We start from the raw sequence: 26,905 nt of genomic DNA, 5'->3' as shown, positions 1-26,905 counted from the left end.
CCCCTATCAATCTATTTGCTGCCTGCAAACAAATCAGCGTAAACGGACCCAAAATACTGCCTCTCTGGGGACGGAGGGAGGGAGGTTGCACTTTGCTACATGAGGTGCAAGGGATGTGTGTGTACGTGCACTTGTTACACATCCACAGGAGAGAATAACGTGTGTATGTCCTTTTGCAAATCCGGCCAAAAGCATTATCCAATTTTAGGGGACAGGAGGGACCTGTTGGGCCGTGTGGTGAGACCGACTCACAGAGATATGGCACACATGGGAGAGGTGTTTGGCCGCCTCATCTGTGGTGTGTGTGTGTATTTGTGTGCGTGTTATCCATTCAGGGGAACACATTCAGCAGAAGAGTAGTAATTAGAGACGTGAGTATATTTGTAGCCTTTTTAGAGGGTGGTATTGTATATTGTCTAAATTACAGTATCTGACATCGGCTAGTTTGTACAAAGGATAATTAGAGTCACACATGGGAAGAAAAATGCTGTATATGCTATGATAGTAAATAGGCTTACAAGAAAAAAAAGTATAGAATAAAAATACTTTATTATTTAGGGAAAGGTCGGACGACAGCCTTAGTCACTGCCCAAGCAAAGCATAATATCAGTTCACGCTAAAGGGCTGTTTCTCTCTCGAAGGTATTTAAGGTTGTAAAGTGATATCGGTGTCGTAGTATCCATGCATTTCAAGTACGAGAGTTGCACGATGTTGGACAACATTTTTTATTTTTTTGTTCTTTTTTTAATCGGATGATATTTAGGATGTTGCGATATGAATAAACTACAGTAAAACATCAAACCAACATCAAACCTCTTATTTATTATCCGGACAGTTTATAATCCCTTCAGTTTAAAAAAAAAAAAAAAAACGCTTTGGCAAGCACAGATGTATACTGAGTCATTTGTGTGAGGTTTACCTGTATTATACTGTAGTATTGAGCAGTTTAATAGTCCTGCCAGTTAGAATAATTTCTTCTCATGCCCAGTTATACTGTAGTGTGTACTGTATAGCCATCAGCACATTCCTAACACTAGTCATTTGTGTTTCATCAGTCTGTTGTTTTACAAATATATTGTTGAAATTTGATATACATTCTATCATTTTGTATTGGAGTGCTAAGCACGAAATAAATTGTTGTGTACAGCTCAAGTTTGTCCCTTCATAGCCGGAGCACACACACCCTCCCTGCAATGTAATCTGTTGCGAGGTGCAACCATTGCATTCTGAAGAGCGATACATTATACGCAGTCGTACAATTGTTTTCCGTGTCCTCATTAATAGTTAGCATACAAAAAGATAAGTAAAATATATAACACTCTGGGCTGCTCAGTTTGTGTTGTTCAAAGGTTTCTAATTAATGTAACATTGGTGCTATTTAGCATTACCATTAGCATGTCTGTAGTTTTTTTTTTTTCAGCTGCGAGGTGACTTCCACATTGACGATGCTCGATATGTGTACGATACATATAGATGAGTACAGACACACAGTAGTGGCAATGATATTGTTTTTTTCACTGTACTAATTTTAAGTCATTGGCAAAGAAAAACAAGGATTTGAAAACAAATGGGTCACTTAGAACCAAAAAAGAAGATCCTCCATCCTTGCGTGGATGTCAGGATCTAAATGTGACTCGTCTAGTTTTTCCTCTGCTGCGAGGTGCTAATGGCCTGTTATCACCTCGTCCTTAACCCCCAAACTATCCCCTCAGTGTTTGTGCTACACGATTAACTGGTGAGAGCGACTTTTGCTGCCAACTGAGATGCATTTAAAAAAATATATTACTCAGAGTAAAATCCAAACTTGTAGACGTTGACAGCTGCTTCCCCCTCTCACCCCTATCGTTTCCTCTCGTTGTAGTTTGAAGCTGGAATGTGAGAAACTGGCCACCGAGAAGACTGAGATCCAGAGACACTACGTTATGGTGAGCCAAGTCGTCTGAGTCCTTTTCATCTAACAGCTGCTAAACACCCACCAGAAACCACTTGCAAGACCACACACACTTGTGCACGCACGCACACACACACACACACACTTTCCATCAGGGAGTAAACAGCACTTAAATGGGTGTACGTCTGTGTCGTGGACTTCTGGGCTAAATAAACTGTGCGCATTTCTGCTGCCGGCGTTTAGAACCTTTCTAAAGGCTGGTATGCAATAAGCGTTTGCCCAGCTTCATCAAACGCACTCCTCCAGATTTCCCTTTGTGTTTAACTACAACCCCAATTCCAATGAAGTTGGAAAGTTGTGTTAAACATAAATAAAAACAGAATACAATGATTTGCAAATCATGTTTGACCTATATTTAATTGAATACACTACAAAGACAAGATATTTAATGTTCAAACTGATAAACTTTACTGTTTTTAGCAAATAACCATTAACTTAGAATTTTATGGCTACAACACGTTCCAAAAAAGCTGGGACAGGGTCATGTTTTCCACTGTGTTACATCACCTTTTCTTTTAACAACATTCAATAAACATTTGGGAACTCAGGACACTAATTGTCGAAGCTTTGCAGGTTGAATTCTTTACCATTCTTGCTTGATGTACAGCTTCAGCAGCTGTCTCCGTTGTTGTATTTTACGCTTCATAATACGCCACGCATTTTCAATGGGAGACAGGTCTGGACTACAGGTAGGCCAGTCTAGTACCCGCACTCTTTTACAACGAAGCCATGCTGTAACACGTGCAGAATGTGGTTCGGCATTGTCTTGCTGAAATAAGCAGGGCCGTCCATGAAAAAGACATTGCTTGGATGGCAGCATATGTTTCACCAACACCTGTATGTACCTTTCAACATTAATGGAGCCTTCACAGATGTGTAAGTTACCCACGCCATTGGCACTAACAGCCCCATACCATCACAGATGCTTTGCGTCCATAACAGTCTGGATGGTTCTTTTCTTCTTTGGCCCGGAGGACACGACATCCACAATTTCCAAAAACAATTTGAAATGTGGACTTGTCGGCCCATAGAACACTTTTCCACTTTGCATCAGTCCAGCTTAGATGAGCTCGGACCCAGAGAAGCCGGCGGCGTTTCTCCTTAAACTGTTTGACTATTTTCTCACGTACATGTTTACAAAGAGGTGAACCTCGCCCCATCTTTGCTTGTGAATGACTGAGCAATTCAGGGAAGCTCCTTTTATACCCAATCATGGCACCCACCTGTTCACCTGTGGGATGTTCCAAACAGGCGTTAGATGAGCATTTTTGCCACCTGCCACCTGCCCCAGCTTTTTTGGAACGTGTTGCAGCCATAAAATTCTAAGTTAATGATTATTTGCTAAAAACAATCAAGTTTATCAGTTTGAACATCCATCCATCCATCCATCCATTTTCTGAGCCGCTTCTCCTCACTAGGGTCGCAGGCGTGCTGGAGCCTATCCCAGCTATCTTCGGGCAGGAGGCGGGGTACACCCTGAACTGCTTGCCAGCCAATCGCAGGGCACATATAAACAAATAACCATTTGCACTCACATTCACACCTACGGGCAATTTAGAGTTGTCAATTCACCTACCATGCATGTTTTTGGGATGTGGGAGGAAACCGGAGTGCCCAGAGAAAACCCACGCATGCACGGGGAGAACATGCAAACTCAACACAGGCGGGGCCGGGGATTGAACCCCGGACCTCAGAACTGTGAGGCAGACGATCTTACCAGTCGCGCACCGTGCTGCCCAGTTTGAACATTAAATATCTTATCTTTGTAGTGTATTCAATTAAATATAGGTTGAACATGATTTGCAAATCATTGTATTCTGTTTTTATTTGTTTAACACAACGTCCCAACTTCATTGGAATTGGGGTTGTAGAATTTTTAGTTGAGTGGTTAGTTTTTTAAAAGACACCAATTTGTCTCTCAATTAAAGTCATTATAAACTATGCGCCAAAGCATTCCAATTCAGTTAAATACCTACTTTATCTCTTTTCAACGCACTTGTGAAATTGTGTGAAATGGTCCGATCACAACACTTAGAAAGGGACCAATCTTGATTGCGGTGATGTCAGCCTTATGCTGCTCACCACTTTGTGGTATTTTTACATCCCAAGCAATGTGCCAGTTTCACTTAACTGGTCTGAAAATTACGATTTACGTTTGGGGAAAAAAAAAGCATCTTTATCGGTCTATGTCAGTGACATATCGTGACAGCCAGAACAATGAAATGCTCTTTCATTCGATAGCAGAAGGTACAATGAACCTGTGTATCTTCCTGTTGGCGTTCATACAACAGAAAAATAGCTTTATGTTTCAATAAATAGGCCCAACTTTCACACTGAGTAAGTCCATTTGTGAGTAAATTGAGGGTGTTCCATGAGATCGTTTGAATGTAAAATATGTGCTCAGTAAAGCTTGGGAGACACTCATTTCCATGATAGTCCAGTTGTAATGTATTCCTCCGTTTATTCCTTTCTTTGGGAATTTTGGCTTGACAACAGAATCGCTCAACGTTCACATTGGCTTAATAATAATTGACTATTCGATCCGAGATGTAAAATTGATTGTAGATGAATCACACCTTGAAGCAACTGAGGAGAAATTGAGTGCTTGGCTCGTTTCTGGGTCTGATAAGTGAGATCACAGCCACAAATGGTCAAAGAACTACGAAAGTATGGAAATGTTGAAACTAATGAGGCGCGCACAGTTTTGAGGTTAGTGTGTCTGCACTTGGCTGTGCCGCGACCGTACCATTAGGGTAACGTTCTGTGAATATTTGGGTCCGTTCAGTCAGCGGGAATTCTGCCTGCCATCTGAACCCCTCGCCACCACAGCTGAACCAGCACTGGCTGCCAAGAACCCACTCGGGCCCTGCCAAAAAAACGCTATGTGGCATCCCTGGCACTGAGCTGGGAATTGTGTGTCTGTGTGTGTGGGTGGAGGGGATGGGGGTTGAAGTTCTGGCTCTCGCTAAGAAAAGGGGGGGGGGGTGGTTTGGGGGGTAGGCGAGGTCTCCTTTCCTTGCGGCTGATGTGGGGGGAGTTTGAGTGTTGCTAAGCAACAGGAGAAACTTGGCACACCAACTGTCAAGTGGAGCTGCCAGCTGCCAGGAAAGGCATCTTTTATGGAAGCACAGACAAACAGCAACACATACACATAGACACTTGCATGTGCACACACACGCTCACACACACTCACACTGTGCCAAGAAAGATGTCTGTAGAGAGGCAACCCCATGCCCAGCTCCTCTCCTCTCATACAGCCAGAATGTTCTGGCGCTCCAATTTGCCAATCTCCTCTCTGAAAAGCAAATGTCAGCCTGTCACTTTGCGAGGCATCCGACTTTAAAACACTTTCCTTTTTCCGTCCAGCGAGAGAGCACGACGGAGAGAGGAGTGCCACCTGCCTGTCATTTCTCATTGGCGCGCCTCTCGCTCTCCTGTGCGCCTCACAGCTCCTCTTTGGAGTCAAAAGGTTCAAATAGCTCAAATTAGACGTGATTATTGCAGCAGTCCGACAATATTCCTTCCTCGCCGCTGCTCAATTTGAGGCCTCCCAGATGCCCGCTGATGACTTTCAGTGCCCAAGGTTAATTCTTATCTGCTTTCATCTTTATAAAAAAAACAAAAAAAACGAAGCAAATATTGTGGGGGGGGGAAAAAAAGTTTTTAGATCAGTCTTTGAAATGTTTTGCCACCAGCGTTTGTATTTTTTATTTTATTTTTTTATTTCTCTCCCCCCCCCCCCCCCCCCCCACCTTATCTCACTGTATACTCACTGCAGTCACATCATTAGTTAACCCTGCAGCACCTAATGAGATCAAACACAAGATTATCATCATGCATTGTAAAATCAGCCATGAGTGTGAATGCTTGTTGACTGTAACAAAATCAATAAAGTTTGGGAAAATGTGTTGTGGTCCAATTCCAAAAGGTATGTTTGGAGCAAACACAACACCGCTCCTCACCAAAAGAACACCATACTTGCAGTCAAGAATGGTTACAGCACCATCATGCTTGTCCGTTCTTCTTCAACTGGATCTGGGACCTTAGTCTCGGTGGAGCAAATTAAGAACAGTTAAACAAAGAAAAGGTCAGCAAAAATCTGAAATTGATTTGGGGTTAATCAGGAACTTTAAACAGAGTCTGCTGACTCCGTTTAACATAAATTTGAATATGATATATGGTTAAATCTGAACACCGCCCCATCCCCAGTTATAAGAGGGTGTACACACTTATGCAGCCACATCGTCATGTTTATTTTAACTTCTCCTCTCAACAAGAGTCATTACAAAATCCATTGATTTATACAGGTTTTTTTATTTTTTATTTTTATGGGACAAAAACCTGGGATTTGAACAGGGGTGTTGTCTCTATATCCACTTCTTACACCTATACATAGCATGATAAACAAGTTGAGGGTGCCTAGTGGGATATGGTCATCCGTAACCATGCATTTCTCGTTCCTACTAATGACTCTAGTCGAATGTATTGATTCATTCCAGGCCATTATAAAACAACATGAAGGAAAAAGACGGTCGTTCGAAAGTGTCAGGGTCACCTGCATATGTCCTCCTTTTTTTTTTTAATGAAAGTCATTTTTTTCCAGTGAAGAAAATACATTCTAGACATTGTTAATGTTACAATTTTCTTTCAAAACTAAGAACATTTCCAAGTGACCCCCAAACTTTAGAACAATAGTGCATTTACTGTATACAAGTGTTTTCATGCAACATTCAATTGTCTGGGTGCCCCATAAAAAAAGCATCAGTTCTACCATTAAAAATTATAGTGGTATTAATGTAACAATATGTTTATTATTATTGTTGTTTTGTGTGTGTTGCAGTACTACGAGATGTCCTACGGTCTTAACATCGAAATGCACAAACAGGTGAGCAAGCTGTGACATGTATTCATCATCTTTCCAGTTGATCTTTCTGTCCCTCTCTTTTCCCTCCCTGGCTTTCTTTCCCTCTCACTGTAATGTCAGTCCTTCCTCAAATATCAACAGAGGCGTTTAATAGGATCCCCATGCCGAGTTCATTCCTCCACTAGATGAGAAAGATCTCTCTTATCATTATCGGTCCCGTCTGTCACGACTCATTTCATTTTCTGATTTTTGTTTTTCCCCCCTTCACTTTTAATTTTCAATTTCTCTCCTTTTTGATTTTCTCTTCATCTTCACATTGCTTCCTCTTCCTCAGACATATAAAGTCCATGCTAGATTTCACTTTAAATCAGGTCACTGCCTTCCTGCTGTCTCCTCTTTCTCTTGTTCTCCCGCCGTTCATTTCACCATCTCAATCGTTTCACTTCTGACAAGTCACAGAACCACCCCACGCACTCTTCACCGCAATGTCGATTTTCCTCCCCCACTTTCGTCCCACATCCTCGCCTCATTCTCGCACTTTCTCGCCACCCAATCCTCTCCTCTCCTGTTTCATCACCCCCCCACCTCTTCTTCCCCGTCTGTCCTCCCCTCTCTTTATCCCCTTTCTCTCAGTCGCTCTTCTCCTTTCCTCCCGCTCTCCTCCCGCCTGAAGATGTCATTTAGTAGTTGGAGTTCTCTAACAAGAAATCATTGTGTCTCCCCTGGGCTGGCGGGGCCGAGGGATGGTGGGGCTGATGGATTGGGAGGAGGATGGGGCGGGGGCATGTGGGCAAGCAAGAGGAATGACAGAGAGAGGGAGCGAAGGAGTGGAGGAAGAAGAAAGGAGGGGTGGAAGTTCAGTCCGGTGTCAATAAATCACTTAGGAGGGAATGGGGTTTTGTGTGTGTGTGTGTGTGTGTGTGTGTGTGTGTGGACACATGCATTAACACACACACCTCAGCACAGGCTGGCTGTCAACTAGACAAACAGCCTGCAGCCATAATGATGTTGTCATGATCTCTGCATGCATATCATTACGGGCCCTAATGGCCTTGATGCTAAATGTGTGTGTGTTTGCGTATGCACGTGCGTGCTTGCATGTGTGCGCCGAAGCCTGTAACACTAATCAATAATATCGGCAAGGGAGGAATGGGAAGGAGGCAGACTTGGAATAAACAGAGGGTTCGTTTTTCGCAAGACTATTTTTAACCAAAAGCAGATTAAAGAGAAAGTTGTTTGCTTGTTTCCACAGCAACAGTGTTTTTGGAGTCTAAGAACTAGTACTGGGAATGGCAGTCTTCCTTCCAATGTGTTATTATTAACGCGAATATCGCACTATACAGGCGCATCTGAATTACAATGTCATGGAAAATATTATTTATTCTAGTCATTAAAAGAACAACATCCATCCATCCATCCATCCATTTTCTGAGCCGCTTCTCTTCACTCGGGTCGCGGGCGTGCTGGAGCCTATCCCAGCAGTCATCGGGCAGGAGGCGGGGTACACCTTGAACTGGTTGCCAGCCAATCGCAGGGCACATACAAACAAACAAACAACCATTCGCACTCACATTCACACCTACGGGTGAATGTGAGTAAACATAAAACAAAGAGAATTACACTTTGTGTATTTAAAACACAAATGGTGGAGCAACAAATGCCGACAGGTAACATAACCATCCTCACAGGCATATATTGTTCTGTGAGGAATGACTAATATTAGTGCGGCTTATGCCAGAATCAGACTACAGAGAGAAATTTGGTCTTTCACGACTGCACTATGTCAGACTACTGCCATAAAATCTACAGTAACAACAATGGATTGCGCCAATGTGTTGTGTTGGGGGGGGAAAGCGTGGTGTCGTCACTGGTGCTCGGGAGTGGGTTGTCTTGAGCAGAGCTTGAGGGATGTCTTGTACTTTTAATACGATATGGCTCGCAAGCAGGCAACATAATATTACGTAGCTCAGCAAGCTAGTGCTGGCACTAAGGTTTATATGTAAACAAGCCAGCGCTCAGTGGAATCATGCTCCAAAGGTTCGGTAGACATTGGCTCATGCGTGTGAATAAATGTTGACAACAGCGACCGAGTACTGTATGTTGACTGTGGCAAGCACGGCAGGCGATGCGCCGGTCACAATACGCAATCCTATTGGTCGACGTCGAGGTGCGCTGTCTGAGACTTGTCGTTGATGTCACACTACACAGAAGATATCCCAAAAAATCAAACTTGCTGGACTTTTCGTTTTGGCATCATAGGGCCAAATCGTTGGATGTGGATTTTGTCACACTGCAAGAAGTTTTGTCGTTCCGGACAAAATATGTCGGGGCCCGATCTGGGAAATCGCTCACGATAGCTAATCGGGCCAATATCGGGGCTAAAATCCTGTAGTCTGATCTAGGCATTACTGAGGAAGTGAGACAGCCTTCGTGTACGGAATATCTTTATTTCTGTATTATACTGCCGCCATGTGGCCAAGGCGTGCACATCAGAAGGAGCAGCACAATGGAATTGCAAAAAAGTCCTATTTAATTGTCATTGCTTTGATTTTATGAAATACAATATTATAGAGTACTATTTTTCTTATTCAAAAGGCTGGAACTGATTAATGGAATTTACATTCATTTCAGTGGAGAAAGATGAGTGTTTTGAGTTACAAGCGTGGTCATGGAACAAATTGACCTCGTATCTCAAAGCATGACTGCCTATTTTTGACCAATGTGCGGAGCGGGGCTGCCAATTCATTTATTTATTTTTAATGAGCCGTCTTAAAATATTTTTGTTCAGATGCATAGTGTTGACAATACATGGAGAGCAATAAAATTAATCACATTAAAAAGTCTAAACTGCACATACATGCCACAAATATATTACGTCAATGACATAAATATGCATTTCTGTCGGAAACTAACATCTCTTGCAAAATATTTAAAAAAAAAAAAAAAAAAGTCTCCATTATATGCTCTCTTTGGGGTCAAGTATAGTATTTTCATTGCCAAAATTAGTCTGTTTTGTGAGCAAATATTGTTGATGTTACAGTGTAGGTACACCCTCAAATATCGATATTGCTGCTGGAATTCTCCGCGAATCGTCAACACTGCAAAAAAAACCAATACAGATTATCGCACAATTGCTGAATATTGCTACACTAAATATTGTGATAAAATCGTATCGCTGATTTCCACCCCGATTTTTATTTTTTATTTTTTAATATATATATATATATATATATATATATATATATATATATATATATATATATATATATATATATATATATATATATATATATATATATATATATATATATATATAACTAGGGCGGCACGGTGGCCGACTGGTTAGAGCGTCAGCCTCACAGTTCTGAGGTGCGGGGTTCAATCCCCGTCCCCGCCTGTGTGGAGTTTGCATGTTCTCCCCGTGCCTGCGTGGGTTTTCTCCGGGCACTCCGGTTTCCTCCCACATCCCAAAAACATGCATTAATTGGAGACTCTAAATTGCCCGTAGGCATGACTGTGAGTGCGAATGGTTGTTAGTTTCTATGTGCCCTGCGATTGGCTGGCAACCAGTTCAGGGTGTACCCCGCCTCCTGCCCGATGACAGCTGGGATAGGCTCCAGCACGCCCGCGACCCTAGTGAGGAGAAGCGGCTCAGAAAATGGATGGATGGATGGATATATAACTAGGCTGTTGTTGCATAAACATACACCTAATGAGATGGAGAAAGGTGAAGGGAGGAGTTGGAAGAAGTCTGCTGTTTAGTAGAGCAGTTAGACTCACACACCCTCAGTAAGAGTCATTGACCCCCAGCGTGAAAAACACACACGAGCCTGCAGAATGTGAACACGTATGCAGACGTCTGAGGAGCGCGCACACAAAAAGATCGAGAATCTTTTTCTCACGGCAACACACGCCCACACTGTGATTGTCTGTATGTGTGTAAGTTTGTGTGTGTGGGCGGGCGGGCGGGCGGGCTGGCTGGCTGGCTGCGGCCACAGCAGATGCTCCCCATGAATATTTTACTCCAACTCTCTGGCAAAGGTTCCATTTGCATGGGCCAGATGTAAGCGGTTGAAATATTTACCACACGGGTCCAAGGGAGAAGCAGGTCAATGCGACAGTGTGCATGCATTGCTGGGTGTATGTGGGTGTGTCTTTTTGCATCTATCCGTGAGTAAAAAGTGTGCGTTTTTTCATCGAATATCTTTTTCCTCCCCGCTTTCAGACGGAGATTGCCAAACGGCTGAACGTGATCTGTGCTCAACTCATCCCATTCCTGTCACAGGAGGTGGGACACACACACACACACACACACACACACACACACAGTCTAATAGAAGCTCACCAAAGTGTTTTTTGAGCCAAAATTTCCACGCAAAGACCAATGCCAACACGATTGATGTGTAAATGGAAAGGATTGTGCCACACAAAGACAGAAACAGACACTGTCTGACGGGGTGAAAAGTCTCTGTCCTGTAGCAGTTTTCCAGCCAAAATGTCCACGCAAAGATACATTTCCACACAATAAACGTACGGTATAAATGCCAAGGGCTGTGACACACAAAGATTAAAGACAAGCACACACACAGTCAAATAGGGTGCAAAGAGCTCATCCAATCATTTTCCCAGCCAAACTGTCCACGCAAAGATAAGTGTAGACGTCAAGGACTGTGACTCTCAAAGGTAGAGAGAAAAAAAACGTACGCACGCACGGTCCAGTAAGGTGAAAGAAGCTCACCCAAACATTTTACAAGGCCAGAAGGTATAGGCAAAGACGAATGTCGTCAAGGGCTGTGCCACCCAAAGATAGAGAGACAAAAACATTCACACAGTATCTAATAGGGCAAAAAGAGCTCATCTAAGCTTTTTCCCAGCTAAAATGTCCAAGAAAAAGACAAATGTAGGCACGGTAGCGGTGTAAATGTCAAGGGTTGTGCCACACAAAGAATTCAAGACAAGAACACAACTGCACACACGACACACTGAGAACTCGGAAGCACACTTGGTTTCCTGCGATGGCCAACTGGTCACATTCGTTCATACATGCTGAATAGGTTTTCATGCTAATCAATCCACTTTCCCCACAAGTAATATTAATGAAAGCGAGCACAGCGTGTCCTCTGAGTGACCTCTGGCTTTTTCTTCCCCGCAGCACCAGCAACAGGTGGTCCAAGCTATGGAGCGCGCCAAACAGGTGACCATGGGGGAGTTAAATGCTTCCATAGGGGTACGTGGGCTCCCCCCTCTGCCTCATAGTGTGTGTACCTTATCCTCCTGTTTATTTTTCCCTCCTTTTTCTCTACATTAAAAAATAAATAAATATATATATTAACGAGGCACCCTTTTAGGCCCATTCCACACCAATTGGCTGTCTTAGTTTGGTATGGTTGCACTTTAAATTGCCCCATACACATTTAACAAGCAAATATGCTTCCTGTTAGGCCCACTGCCCTGACCTCTGCATTTCTCCCGCTGCACTTCCTGCTTTCCTGCTCTGCACTTCCTCCCCCTCTCAGCGCCAATAAGTCACCCGTGTCTTTCCCCCTCTAATGCCCCCCACCCCCCCGTAGCAGCAGCTTCAAGCGCAACACCTCTCGCAGCACGCACAGGGTCTGCTGGTGGGCCCGCACCCGTCGGGACTGCATCACCCGGGCCTGGCGCTGGGCGGGGGCTCCGGGCTGCTGGCCCTGTCGGGGGCTCTGGGGGCCCAGCTGGCCGCCAAAGACGAGAGGGCTCACCTGGAGGCCGCCGCCGCTGCAGCCGCCGAGCATCACAGAGGTAAACGAACGCAGCATTTAACGCGAATGAATGAAAAGTGGTACCTTGATTTACCCTTGGCCAACCACGGGGCAGTATTATACATACATACACATAATAAACCAAAATCTGATGACGAAATGCAATGAAGAACTCAGCAGATGTAATATTAGACATTTTAAGCCAATATCAGGAGCGAACCCCTTTAAATTGCCAAAAAGTTTGATTTTGGTCATTGTGTGTGTGGTCGTAACATGGAGGCGAAGTTTGATGACTCGCCGTAGATCTCAGTGATGAAGCTTAAATGACTTGGCTCCACAAACGTCTTACGTATGACTGCTGCAATAATGAGCGAAGACTTGAAAGTTATGCAGTATATCTTGGCAAAGCTGCATGAGCGTGACGAGGAATATTGTCTAATGGAGAATATTTCTTTCTTTTTGTCCATTTTTTTTTTTTTTTTTGTGGCTGTCACATGAACCACCACCACCTCTGCCTGGAAACAGACCGGGAAGCAGGACCAGTGAGTACTCGGAATTGATAATAGAATATACTGTAGCTATACACTACAGTAGAAGTTTCTATTGCAAAGAAATATTTGAAGAAATGGAATACGCCTCAAGAAAAGGACATTATCCTCCTGTTTGCAGATGTTTTCAAAACTTGTTGCACTTTGTACTTTAATTACTGATGAAAAGTAGGACGCTTAGATCATTTAAATGCCCAAACATTTTTTTTTTGGATTTTATTTTCAGTTTAAAACCGTTCCCAGAAGTGTTAACGTGTCTGTGAAGTTTTTTTCATTAAAATACCCCAAGTATTCAGGATAATAGGTCTTTTTTTTTTTTTTTTTTGTCTTGCTCAAGTTAACCCACTTTTAGCGGCATACCCGCATACAAGTGAGTGCCTATATACCCCGCCCCGTATCCTGCTAGACCAATGGTGAGTCCAGCTTTTGTTACCATGACAACCGGAGGCAGCAGGGTTAAAAATAGAGACAATATCATTTTTACTCATGAAGGCACCACTTACACACTACAGTGTGTGTATGTGGTGCACGGTCACCGCACTAATCTGCGCATCCAGCAAAACTCAGTGCAGCTCTGCTTACCTTTGGGCTTTGGCATGACAGCAGCGGTGTGGCATCTATGGGGGATGTTGGTGTTTTTCCATGATAGTGCCTCAGACAGCCAGACAATGGCTGTCTTCTTAAAAGTGGCTCTGGCTCGTCATGTCATTTGTGGAGAAACTCAATCCAGTGGCGATTACTATGTAAATTAGCCCCCAGTGTTGGGTACGACACATTTTCCGATATAGCAAGATGCGGCAACAAAAGATTGACTTTGATGTTTCATTTCACACTTGATGGGCGGACAGACACTCCAGAGACCCAACTATTTGTTTATGAGCCATTAAGAGTGAATTTTCCCTTTTGAAATGTACGGAATTTGGCTGGAAAAAGAAGAAATCAATGAGTATGTGATGCCCCGTGATATATTTGTGGGGTTATTTTTGTGTGTGTGTCTGAAGTCTTTTAAAAGATTCATTACATTCACTCTCACCTCATCGTCTCCTTACTTCCTGTCCTCCATCGCGCCCTTTCTTTCCTTCCGCCCCTCCATCTCTCCCGCAGAGCTCTCTGTCCAATGGGGACAAAGGTCGCCCCGCAGACTACCTCAGCAACGGCAAGAAGAGGAAAGCTGACGAGAAGGAGTTCATGACGGACTATGTGAGCGGGCCTTTTTCACTCACTTCAAGTTGGAATGACCTTTTAGTGGTGGGACTTGATTCAAGGGGCTTTGTAATTAATCACATTTAAACGGAATAAAACTGACTATTTGTGCAACTGCAATTACAGGAATACAATTTAAGCTGCATTTTTTTTCTGACAATCTATACATGCAATCATGTAAAAAAAAAAAAAAAAAATTTAGAACACCATTGTTTCTTCAATTTCTTGTTAATTTTAAGGCTCGGTACCACTAACGGTATATTACCTGAAGAATACAATGAACAGGACAATAATTCAGCTGATTCCATAATACGCTGTCCTATTCGACATGCTTAAGCTTTTCATTATTATAAATCATGGCAAATGGCTAGACTACAACTCTTCGTTTTTCTGAGCTATTTTTGTTGTCCACATGCAAGGTGCCTATAGACAGACCAACAGTTTAAACAATAAAAAGTGTCATTTTTAGCACCTGAGAGAAAAAAGAAAAAACTTTCTTTTTGCTTGTTGTACATGTGTGTGGCCCTTTGTATAAAAGAAGAGAATTATTATAATTGAACTAATTCCAGCTCATTTCTTCATGTATTTTCTTTCCTCTCTCAGGGCAGCGATGCAGATAAAAGCGATGATAACTTGGTGGTTGACGAGGTTTGTACATTTGACATCACGGTTATCGCTGGTTTGCAGTTTTGATTACGTGAAGGTCTCAAGCAGGACTCTGGACAGAACATTAGGTGCACCTGCAGAATCTCACAACAGATATTACCACGTTTAAATGACACTGTCAGAAAAATATTAATTTAACAATCTGTACATTATTTTGCCCCTGTGCATTTGTGAATCTGAATTGCATCATACTGAAAGTGGTGTCTAATATTTTGGTTCCAATAAATGGACAAGAGAATGGCGTCAAAAAAGTAAAGCTACATTAACCATTGAAAGCCTTTGAGCATTTATTCTGTATCCTTGTTATCCGTCTTAAGATCAATGTACTAGTACGCTCTTTGTTCTTTGTTAGGACAACTTTGACATACTAGTAGGACAACTACCTGTTTATAGTGAGGTGAAAATTTGCATTAATGTCTGTGCACTACTGGTACTTCTAATCAAGCCTAAGATGTGCCATATTTCTTTTTACAATGCGGCACTGTAGTCTCTCCACTATTGTGTTTAACGTCTCTGCTGTCTGACAAACCAGGACCCGTCGTCGCCCCGTAGCGTGCAGTCCTACTCATCCAGGGAAAACGGCCTGGACAAGATGCCGCCCTCTCGCAAGGAAGGCCCTCCACAGGCCAGCCCCACCTCGCTGGCGTCCTCCAGCAGCGCCACGTCACCGTCGCGTGGCAAGGAGTCTACGCAGGTACCGTTAGAATTGGATGGATTATCTCTCTCCTATAAACCCTGGCTATTCGCGGGTGTTAGTGACACACAGATACTAAATTTCATGAAAAAGATGAGCCAATTTGAATGTCAGACAAACCAGGTAAATATGAAATGCAGTTTCTAAATGTGTATTTTATTTATCAAAGGGGGGAAAAAAAATCCCAAACCAACAGTATCAAACCCTTTTTGAAAAATTGCTCTTGAACCTAATAACTGGTTGTGCTACTCTAGGAGGCACAACTGAAATCAAATGTAAACTGCCCGTTTAAGGTCTCAACACAACATCTCAGTTGGATTTAAGGCCAGAATTTGACTTGGGTACTCCAAACAAAGTTGTCCAGTTCCTGATGTGGAAGAGCATCCCCAGACCATCAGACTTCCACCACCATATTTGACTGTTGGCATGTTGTTGTTTTTTAAAAATATTTTTAATCTAAGTTCAACTTTTGTCTTGGCAGTCTACATATTTCTCCAAAAATCTAATAGCAAGCCATGTGCTTTTCAGCAAATAGGTTGTTGTTGATTTTCTACAAAAATTGAAGGTTCACTTATTTTGGTTAAAGACAGGTTACACCTTGGAGCAGTCGCCAGCCAATAGCGGGGCTCAAAGCTTAATCTATTGCTTTATTTTCTTCCTCTGCAGAGAGAGAAATCCAGTACTCCAGGTATGAAGCCCGGCACCCCAATGTCCCAAGAGTCTAATACCCCTGGACCCAGTGGACCGCCACAATTCAGACCCATCCCTGGCAAACCTGGTGTCGACCCGCTGGGTAAGACTCCCACGAGCCTTCCTCCCCACCCTGCTCAGAGATCCTTCCTTCGTTCTGGAGATTTGACCAAAATTGAATTGAATACACTGGTCAGGGGGATGACAAAAAAATACGAGACGAAGCTTTGGTGTGTTATGAAGCTCCTGCCCTGAAGAGGCTCAAAGGGGTACAAATTAGGGTTACATTGTCACCATAGGAACCATAATGGGTCGTAATCCGAGGACCCCCTGTACATGTAATACCTCCCCTCCTGATGCCCAGATTTCTTTTAAACTTGGTCTGTTCTCATCGAGTCCTCCCTGCAGCGCACCTCCTAACTTTTGCTTGTCCCCAGCTGCCAAGCTTCTTTGCCTGTGGTATCTCATGTTGGTGGAGCATGACATCAAAGTTTGAGGATCGTTTTGAAGACCCACCATGGGGGAGGGGGGAAAAAAAAAAAGGGGGTGCAAAGGCCCGTGAATCGCTGTTTGCAGCTTTATCATCTCATCTTTGGGCTGCAACTCTTTGTATTGGATGTCAATAGAGATCAGTGCTGGTGATCTATATTTATTGAACATACGTGGTTGCTCAAAGTAGGTGTCCACTTCTTTTCATCTTTCCTTCCTTAACTCCTTCCTTCCCTCAGACTATTTTTTTTCATCTTCCATCCTTTCATCACCAAAACCTACCTACCTTTTCTTTTATGCCTTCCTCCCCTTCTTCCTTCCCTTCCCCTCAGACACACAGATTTTGTTAGCTTAATGGCATAACATTTTTTTTTTTTTTAAAGTACTGTCAAAATCTCTCTTTAAAATAAAAAAAAAAAAAAAAAAAAAAATAGCAACGTGAGTGCTAGGAAATTATTATTATTATAATTTTTTTTTTTGGCTGTGTTGATTGTCAGTCATCCAGGTCAGGGTAATCTGCAACGGTCGAATCGAGGGGGCAGCTGGACCTTTCTTGTTTTCTGGAAATGTTCACAAATAATTTAGGCAATTATGCTGCGGCAAGTATGCTAACAATTTACATGTTTTTTTTCCCCCCCGCATCTTTTCTTTCCTGACCTCCTTCCTTCCCTCCGTTGCTTTTTATTGACGCAGCTTTATTATCCTTCTGTCTTTTCTGCCTTCTTTCCTTATTTTCTTCCTTCCACCTCAGTCCTGCTTTTTATTCTTCTTTCCTTCTCTCAGCCACAATTTTCATTTTGCATCCTTCCTTCCTTTGCTTAAAACTACTCCCTCCCTTCTGTACTCGCCCAATATTGCTTTAGAAAGTATCTTCTTTATTCTTGACTCAAGTGATTTTCCCTTATTCATGGAATCTGTTTCTTAAAAAAAAAAAAGAAAAGCAATCTAAAAGGTGAAGGCCTACTTGTGGCCCCGCCCTGTTTGCCGACATCGATGTTGCATGAGGTGAATGCATCACCTCCAACTGGACCCTTTTAATAAGCGACTGAGGGCCAAGATGGAATAAATGGCAAGATCAGGAGAGTGGATTGACCGCTTCTTAATGAACATTCATCGATGGCGTCCGTGGCTTTTTCCTCCCGTCATGTCCCGTCAGCGCTTTATCGTTGACGCGCCCGCACCAACATACAAACTGATGATGTCAACTGTCCCTGCAGAGAGTTACAGCGTCCAGCAGGGGGCACTAGTGTTCTAGTGCTGCATTGTTCCTCACTCGGTGTAAAGCCGGAGCATCATCATTTAATCATGTGAGATAACCGCAGCTCTTTTCCACAGCTCTTGGTCTGAGGAACCCCCTGGTCGTGCAGGGAGCGTACCCTCCGGGGGCTTTCGGTCTGCCCCCTCCCGGGGTGAACGGGGACCTGCCCGGGGCGGCGGCCTACAGCGCCGGCCTCCACCTGGTCTCCCCGCAGATGAACGGAGCGGCGGCGGCCGCTGCCGCCGCGGCCGCGGCGGCGGGATACGGACGCTCCCCAGTGGTGAGCACCTGTAATACCGTTTGCGGAGTCAGCAGAGGAGAGTTTGGATCGAGCAGACGCGGAATGCAGTACAGTGTTCCCCCGCTAGCAGGGGTCACCGACCTTCTTGAAACTGAGCTACTTGTTGGGTACTGGTTGCCTCGTGACCACAAACACAATTGTTGAGAGTTACTTGGAATGGAATAGGAAGAAAAATACCTCGGATATGACCCACTTGGTGTTTAACCAACATAAATAGAAAAAAACCGAGCATGAATTATTCAGAAGCAGCAGCCCCACTTGTTAAAGTCTTTTTCTGTTCTGTCACTTTGTGTTGTGTTTTGATACACAGGTGGGGTATGAGTCTCCACACCCACACATGAGAGTGCCCGGCTTGCCCGCCAGCCTGCAGTCAGCCGCCTCTGGAAAACCGTAAGTTTCATTTCGCTGTACTCCTCCAAATATCTCAAGTGCGATGACTCAAGTCAACGGCACAAGTAGGGCTGGGCGATATGGGCTAAAAAACAAAATCGCTCACGCGCAGGGCTTACTCGTTCCACGTGAGCGCAGACGGGCAGATGCAGCCGGTGCCCTTTCCCCCCGACGCCCTGCTGGGCCCGGGCATCCCTCGCCACGCCCGGCAGATCCACAGCCTGAGCCACGGCGAGGTGGTGTGCGCCGTCACCATCAGCACGTCCACGCGCCACGTCTACACGGGGGGCAAAGGCTGCGTCAAGGTCTGGGACATCAGCCAGCCGGGCAGCAAGAGTCCCATGGCCCAGCTCGACTGTCTGGTCAGTCCTCTTCAACCGCTCGGCATAACCGCATCATACAAATCAGGTTCATCAATTCGTCTTTAGAAGAATAATTATGTCAAGAAATACACAATAATACATATAATCAACATTTTGGATTACATTTGTAATTATGTTGTATTTCATGTGTAATTTGTAATACATAAACAAATACATTGAATATCTATAAATACGCTAAAATAGAAATAAACTTGTAATATGAATCTTAAATTCTCTTTTTTTCTGTATAACTTCTAGAGAACCAAACCATGTTCAAAATAATAATAATTCTTACAAATAAACTATATGATCAGTTGAAAAAATTAATATTTAAGGAAAATAATTTTCTTCCTTACATTTGTAATACTTAAAATATTTTCCATATTATTTTACGATATGTACAAACATTCATTAGATTTATGATAATGTTAATAATGTTGTTTTTACGTCATTTATTTTAAAGAAATCCTAATACATTAAAATATATACAAAACAAATTCATTAGTCAATATAAAATGTATTTTTTGTACTTTATTTTTGTCTGTTATACTGTATTAAAATATGTCTATATTATGTCCAAAAGCATGTTCATAAAAGAATCCATCCATCCATTATCTATACCGCTTCTCCTCACGAGGGTGAGGGTATGCTGGAGCCTATCCCAGCTAACTGCGGGCAGAACTGGTTGCCAGCCAATCGCAGGGCACACATAAACAAACAACCATTCACACCTACGGGCAATTTTAGAGGTGTCAATTAACCTGGCACGCATGTTTTGGGGATGTGGGAGGAAACCGGAGTGCCCGGAGAAAACCCACGCAGGCACGGGGAGAACATGCCAACTCCACACAGGCGGGGCCGGGATTTGAACCCTGTAAATCTAAAATCATAGATAATTTAGTTCCTTTGAAAATGTAATTTATTTCATTTAAAATCTCAATCTCTGCATGGCGCGTCCAACCAGAACCGCGACAACTACATCCGCTCGTGCAAGCTGCTGTCGGACGGCCGCACGCTGATCGTGGGCGGCGAGGCCAGCACGCTGTCCATCTGGGACCTGGCCACGCCCACCCCTCGCATCAAAGCCGAGCTGACGTCGTCGGCGCCCGCCTGCTACGCTCTGGCCATCTCGCCCGACAACAAGGTGTGCTTCTCCTGCTGCAGTGACGGAAACATCGTCGTCTGGGACCTGCACAACCAGACGCTCGTCAGGTAACACCTGGGTGCCTCCGGAGAACACGGGGAAGTCGTTTAAGAAGAGAACGACTGGAGGACGTGGTTAACTAATAAATAAGATCACTCCGTGCTCGGGTTGAACTAAGCATCTGGGCCAACGCTACTCAAAATTGCGGTTAATCGCTACATGTTGTAGATTTTCAGCAATCCTTTTCAGGTGTTTTTCCAGTATACGTACGGCCACAGGCGCCGATGCACTTTTCAGTGTCCACAAGCTGATGTCTGCCATAGCTCTCGCTGAGACACTCACGCGCCAATTCCATCTTAAAATGACTGTTAGTGACTTTATTAATAGATTTCAACAGATTGAAACATGAAAAGGTTACGCAGGGAGGCTCAGTAACTCCTTTTGGTCGGGGGGCTTCCCTCAAACTCCCCCCTGGAATGCCCATACCGATTATTACCTAGAGTATAATTACTGTTACAGTGGACCCCCGCGGTTCGGAACCTATTTGCAGATTTTGTTTTTCTTTTGGGGGGAGGGAGGGGGGGGACCAACACCCCCCAAAAAGAAACTTAGTGGCGGTTTATCGCCACTTATTCAAGATTTTGTGGGGGGGTTAAAAAAAAAATCTTACTGCATCAATTATCTGCAGATTTTCGCTATTTGCTGGTGGCTCTCCCGCGCGAATATTATTCCCCAAATTCATCAATGGGAACTTGTTTGTTTCTCTTTCTTTCTGTCTGTTGTTATTACTTCACAATAATAATAAAAAAAAAAAAAATCAAATAATAGATTTGCAAAAATGTCAAATGCAATTTTTCTTATTTTTGTTGCATGCACTGTACATTGTGTTGTAGAATTTTTGAGGCCAAAAAAAATGTATTCAACATTGGAACAAGGCTGAAAAATAACCAAACTTTCAGATGCACCGCAGCAGACTAAATGTGGCCAGGAATCCTGTTTGGTAGGTGATAGGCAGGCAGCTTTCAAATACAATTTGCCTGACAACATAAAGCAGAAGACCGGAAAGAAAAGAAACCAATATTGGAAGCTTCTAGAGGTTCTTTGTCCTCCATATTGAATGTGTTTGTTGTTGCCTCAGACAGTTCCAGGGCCACACGGACGGAGCGAGCTGCATCGACATCTCCAACGACGGCACCAAGCTGTGGACGGGCGGACTGGACAACACGGTGCGCTGCTGGGACCTGAGGGAGGGCCGGCAGCTGCAGCAGCACGACTTCACCTCACAGGTACGCGCGTCAGTGATGGCTCGCCGCTAGGCCGACTTTACGGGACCGTCCGCATATGAAAATGCCAACGTTTGCCCTGCCGCCCGTGGGCAGATCTTCTCCCTGGGTTACTGCCCGACGGGCGAGTGGCTGGCGGTGGGCATGGAGAGCAGCAACGTGGAAGTCCTGCACGTGTCCAAGCCCGACAAGTACCAGCTGCACCTTCACGAGAGCTGCGTGCTCTCGCTCAAGTTCGCCTACTGCGGTGAGGTTTTCTTCTTTCTCGTGTACAACAACACTGAAAATCAAATCCGAACTTGTACATTGCAAGGAAAAGACTTGAAACTATAACCCAGGCTTGAAGCCCTAATTTGAAATCCTAACCCTTGTTTGAAATCCAAGCAAATGGTTGAAATCTTCGCTTGAACTCCTAATTTGAAACCCTAACAACAAAGACTAGAAACCCTAATTTGAAGCCCTAACTCGACTTTGAAATCTTCATTTGAAACCCTGATCTAGGCTTGAAACTCTAAACCAAAATGAAAACCCTTTTTTTGAGGCCCTAAATTGAAACTTGAAGTCTTAACCCTTGTTTGAAAACTTTGCCATTGCTTGAACTCTTAATTTCAAACCCTAATTTGAAACCAAAACCCTTTATTTAAAACTCAAATCCCTTCTTAAAACCTTAATTTGAAACCCTAACCCTTGTTTAAAACAATAAACAAGTCTTGAAACCTTAATCCTGGCTTGAAAACCTGATTTGAAACTCTAACCTCCCCCCAAAAAATTATACAGCAACGAGAGAGTAAAATAAAACTCTTACTTCCTTCCCTTAAAAACATCAAGGCTCAAGGAGGGATGAAAAGGTGCTTCCTTTCGAACAAAGGAAAGGACAGCACTGCTGGGACGTAAATTTCAAGCGCGAAGTTTCCAAAGGACGACTACAAAAAGCGCTCCTTCGATCCATGCGTGCTCGTCGTATTTATTATAGTCAGGTTGTTGCCTCTTAAGAGGCTCAACTCATGTTGATGTGGAAATTCGCTGTCTACGGTAGTCTTTCTTAAATGGGATTTTATTTCGTTATAGCATAAAATATAGACTCCAAAAATAACAAAATGATGATGTCGTCAAATGTTAACACAGTTATTGTTTTGTAGCGGGAACGGTAACTTCTGATTCTTTTTTTTTTTCATTATTATTATGAACTGCTATGAGGCTGTCTTTATCTTAAACTAGTACACCTTTTGTCATTGCATCACCTCATCTTTGGCACTCTTTGTCTCACTTGCGCCAATGTTCTGCTCGTGCGCTCCCCCTGCAGGTAAATGGTTTGTGAGCACGGGCAAAGACAACCTGCTGAACGCGTGGCGGACGCCTTACGGCTCCAGCATATTCCAGGTAAGCCTCACGCAACCTTGACTCAAAACAAACTCCAACTGTTTTATTGTGAACTTTCCAAACGGACTTCCTCTCTGTGTGTGTGTGTGTGTTCGTTCAGTCGAAGGAGTCGTCGTCGGTGCTGAGCTGTGACATCTCCCCCGACGACCAGTTCATCGTGACGGGCTCGGGGGACAAGAAGGCCACCGTGTACGAAGTCATCTACTGAACTGCGTCATCAATGCACACATGACTGTACACGGTGGAAACCAGACACTCGACTACTTTTTTGTTTGTTTGTTTGTGAAAGAATGATCAGAAAAGACTCCAAACTGTTTTTTAATGCTCCGAGAAGGATAGCTGAGAAAGTGTGGGGTTCCTCCAAAGATGTTTCCTTTTTATTTCTTAACAAAATAAAACCTCTGTAGTGGACATTAGCAACATAACATATTTTTTTAGCTTTTTTTTTTTTTTTTTTTTTTTTTTAAATTTGTGGACCACAAGGAGACGGGACAAAAGGAGACACGGGAAGGCGGCTTCGAAGCTCGGCCCGCTTCGGACAAGCCTGGCCCGGCTCTGTTATGCTCGTGCCTAATTTTTTGGGGTCGGGCTACAGCAGCAAACCTGATTGTACAGTCTCCAGAAGGCACAACAACGCGTGTCGTCAAATGTTGCTGTTTTTATTTCTTTGGTGTTTCTTTTGTTTTGTTTTTAATAAAACATGACTCGGCAGTTCTACCAGAGACGTGACAACGGAGCAACACTTTCTGCTTCATGTTCAAGATTCATTGTTGTTTGCTGGCTTCTATATGGATGTAAATAAAGTTCTCTAAAGGCAACTTTGGGACTTCACTTGACTCGACTCATTGCTTGTGTAGTTGGCTGATTTTGCGTCTTTGCTCGTATTGTGACTGATTGTAGCAGGGTGGATATCTAGTAAAAAGTAGACTTTTGCTGTTGTTGTTATGTGGTAAACATAACATGGTGGTCATGTAGAAGTTGCAGTGGAGTTGGGAGAGCAGATTTAAAAACAAGTGAAAACCCAGAAAGCAAACGAAGTCAACACGTGTTGGGTTTATTTTGCGCACATTATAGTATTAGCATCATTGTTTATACAGCACATGGGAGGGACGACAACGCATCGGGACTAAGCCTCGTCGGCCTTTACGAGGGAAAAACAAACTGTACATCAGCTTGTAAAATGTAACAAGAAAAAAAGCAAATGCATGGCCATCATACATATACTGTACATACATACAGCCTTGTGTGGATAATGAGAGAATTAGCATTGTGGCTGACAGGCAGAAAGGCAGGCAGGCAGGCAAAAGCAACATCGTCCACATGTCCAACTCATTTGCTGTGTACTTACAAACTACAAAATACACCCCAAAAAAAAACAAAAACTAAAAATGAACATCAGTGCAACAGGCCAGCGTTCCCAAGTGATTACGACCATCGTCCCATGAGAATTTAGTAGAAGGTTGTACAAAAAGGTAATATTTTGTATCAATATCTTTCTAGATTAGCATCTTTTTTATGCCTACACATTACTACACCGGTGGCAGGAATATTTCCTACTGGGTCATCCTGGGGCTTTTCCATGCTTCGACAACAAGCCCCTCTAAAGTGGCTTGGACAAGCGCAAAGCCCCTGTCCACATACTGGCTGTCACACTTTTTGGAGTGAAAAACTGTTAAACGCTATATTGCCGCAATTCAGAACTGTGGTTTGCAGTCTTTGTACGTTTTCAGCAATATTCTTCAGATGTATAATGAAACAAATCTCAATTCAGTTTACAGGCTCTTTAAATTTTCAATATGTTGCCAGTTTATTTCTCATTACATTATTCCCTATGGAAGAAGAAATTAGACTGTATTTACCTTGGTGAACAAATAGTTTTGCTGATTTTATTTCTTCCATTTTGTCCCAATTGCAGTTATTATTGTGAGTTGTAATTACAGTTTTGGGAAAAAAAAAAAAAAAAAAAAAGTCCTGTCTATATATGACACGTTTGCTACAGGCTATCTTGAACACATTAGAACACAGGCAGGTAGAAATGAAGAAGAGTGGACAGAAATGCCTGGAAACAAGTACAAAATTGTTGATTATCAATGATATGAATGCAAAAAGGACACATTGTGTAACACTTGAAGGAGAGGAGGGGGGGGGGGGGGGGGGCACAGGAGTGGGCCCTCTGTTGGCTGTCATGAGAACAGAGTGGCCCTCATTAGACGTCGTCAGAAGGAAGTAAGAGATAATAGTATAATAAGCAAGGAGGCTGTTTAATTGGCTGTGTTTCTTTCCCTGGAATGGGGCGGGGGTGGGAGGGGGGCGGGGGTCATGTACGCCCCCTTGTGATGTGGGCGCTTTTCCCGGCTCGTGACGTGTGTGTGTGTGTGTGTGTGCTTGGGTGTGGGTGGGGGGGTGCTTTGGGACTTCCCTTCATATGCTGAGCTCTTAATCAAGAAACAGCGCTCATTAGACAGCCTCCTCCTTTTCATTTATATTCCTCTCGTGTGCGTGTGTCTGTGTGTATCGCGGACACGCACACACACATACACTCGTGTATACACTCCTGACAAAAAGTGAGGCATGTAGGGCTTTCTGGTCAAATTTCAGGATGAAAATACACAATAACCTTTATAAGTGAACTTAATTTGAGCTTCTCTTAACTGTTGAATGTTGGCTCCGTTTGTTCAAATCAATTTTCCCCATCGAAATGAATTGAAACGCCATTAATCCGTTCCACCGTTTTTATAGTGTAAACAAAGTACGTCCTACAGTGTTCGTGTGTTGGGTGTGTGCCTTTAAGGGGTGTGGCCTAGTGGGTCGGGTTGGCAAGTTAGTCTGCGTGTGAGCGTATGCGCGTGAGTTGTGGCCTACAGCAGCTCCTTGTGAGTGTTTTGGCAGTTTGTCCCATTCGGTAAAGGTCTGAAAGTGCATCGATCAGCGAATGTGGCTCTCCTTACCCACATATGAGGGCATCACACTATCTGAATTATTATTATTATTTTTTTTTTTACTTCACTTAAATTCACTTAAAACGACGGTTTCAGGGTGCTCAAGGTACCACACTGCACTTTTTGAACAACTTGCTCTTCTCTAAGAAGGAGCTGAACTTTACAACAGGTGTTTGATGTGTGAAACTTTCCACAGCCTTTCAGTGACTCTTCCAGTCTCTCTGCAGCTCTTTTGCGGATTGTTACCTGCTTATGGTGTTGTACTGTTGATCAAATGTTAGATGTCGTCTTGGTCTCTTGATGTCAAAATATGAAGAGGTCTTTTTAAAAACCAATTCTGATTAACCAGGACTTTGGTGAATTTTGCTGTTCAGCTCCTTGTTTGAAAACAGCAAATTGGGCAAAAAGTACTGAAACGACATTCATTCTGAAGTTTAGAGAGGGTCAAATTAAGTTCACCTAAAAAGGTTAACGTGCATTTTAGGTTCAGCCTGAAATCTCGCTCAGTATCGCATTTTTTCGTGAGTAGTGTACTTCTCTGACTTATTTGTATGCGCCACTGCCCGTTCTTGCTGTAGATGTTGTGGGGGGCGCTTCCACAGTATTATGGGATGCGAGTGGTTGTCAAGGCAACCGGAATGTCCGCTCACTCAGTAGACCACCTCGTACACGGTGGCCTTCTTGTCCCCCGAGCCGGTCACGATGTACTTGTCGTCCGGGGAAACGTCGCAGCTCAGCACGGACGACGACTCCTTGGACTGGACCGCGACGAGGGACGAGAGACACCCGGACGGGCCGGACCAGAGATAGAGAGAGAAAAACGTGACTCATCACTCAATTATACAAGATGCATTTGCAATTCAAACACATGATAAACACATGCTGACTCATCGTAGGCGGTGACACACACACACGCACACGCACACACACACTCTCTGGAGGCTCGTTAGCCGCAAACGTCAATAGCACTTGTGCTACGTAACGTGGCGGCTAGCGGCAGCAGGC

At 43.6% G+C, this 26,905-nt stretch overlaps 2 protein-coding genes across 22 annotated transcripts in view; one reads left to right on the top strand and one right to left on the bottom strand.

Annotated features, from left to right (window-relative positions):
• The window catches only part of tle2a (TLE family member 2, transcriptional corepressor a), a 49,668-nt gene extending 25,871 nt beyond the window's left edge, over positions 1–23,797 (top strand). The window contains exons 3-20 of one of the 6 annotated variants that reach the window (XM_061780697.1): positions 1,862–1,925; positions 6,792–6,836; positions 11,041–11,103; positions 11,968–12,072; positions 12,389–12,593; positions 13,079–13,095; positions 14,206–14,301; positions 14,908–14,952; positions 15,503–15,664; positions 16,331–16,457; positions 18,179–18,381; positions 18,713–18,792; positions 18,905–19,154; positions 20,119–20,366; positions 21,437–21,584; positions 21,678–21,828; positions 22,885–22,961; positions 23,062–23,797. In XM_061780697.1, the coding sequence (XP_061636681.1) occupies positions 1,862–1,925; positions 6,792–6,836; positions 11,041–11,103; positions 11,968–12,072; positions 12,389–12,593; positions 13,079–13,095; positions 14,206–14,301; positions 14,908–14,952; positions 15,503–15,664; positions 16,331–16,457; positions 18,179–18,381; positions 18,713–18,792; positions 18,905–19,154; positions 20,119–20,366; positions 21,437–21,584; positions 21,678–21,828; positions 22,885–22,961; positions 23,062–23,169 (2,194 nt within the window). In that variant the 3' untranslated portion in view covers positions 23,170–23,797. Of the gene's footprint in view, positions 1–1,861; positions 1,926–6,791; positions 6,837–11,040; positions 11,104–11,967; positions 12,073–12,385; positions 12,594–13,078; positions 13,096–14,205; positions 14,302–14,907; positions 14,953–15,502; positions 15,665–16,330; positions 16,458–18,178; positions 18,382–18,712; positions 18,793–18,904; positions 19,155–20,118; positions 20,367–21,436; positions 21,585–21,677; positions 21,829–22,884; positions 22,962–23,061 lie in introns of all 6 variants that reach the window. The other 5 variants (XM_061780696.1, XM_061780699.1, XM_061780698.1 and 2 more) reach the window with 5 other exon arrangements.
• Positions 23,798–23,999: 202 nt separating this feature from the next.
• Positions 24,000–26,905, bottom strand: part of tle2b (TLE family member 2, transcriptional corepressor b) — an 86,165-nt gene continuing 83,259 nt past the window's right edge. For 15 of the 16 annotated variants that reach the window (XM_061780702.1, XM_061780709.1, XM_061780707.1 and 12 more), the window contains one exon: positions 24,000–26,658. In XM_061780702.1, the coding sequence (XP_061636686.1) occupies positions 26,551–26,658 (108 nt within the window). In that variant the 3' untranslated portion in view covers positions 24,000–26,550. The remainder of the gene's footprint in view (positions 26,659–26,905) is intronic. The other variant, XR_009789547.1, reaches the window with a different exon arrangement.

This window comes from Phyllopteryx taeniolatus, chromosome 7 (assembly GCF_024500385.1).
Source record: "Phyllopteryx taeniolatus isolate TA_2022b chromosome 7, UOR_Ptae_1.2, whole genome shotgun sequence".
Classification (NCBI taxonomy): domain Eukaryota; kingdom Metazoa; phylum Chordata; class Actinopteri; order Syngnathiformes; family Syngnathidae; genus Phyllopteryx; species Phyllopteryx taeniolatus.
Note: the sequence above shows the minus strand (reverse complement) of the source record. Positions and strands in the feature narration are given on the sequence as shown.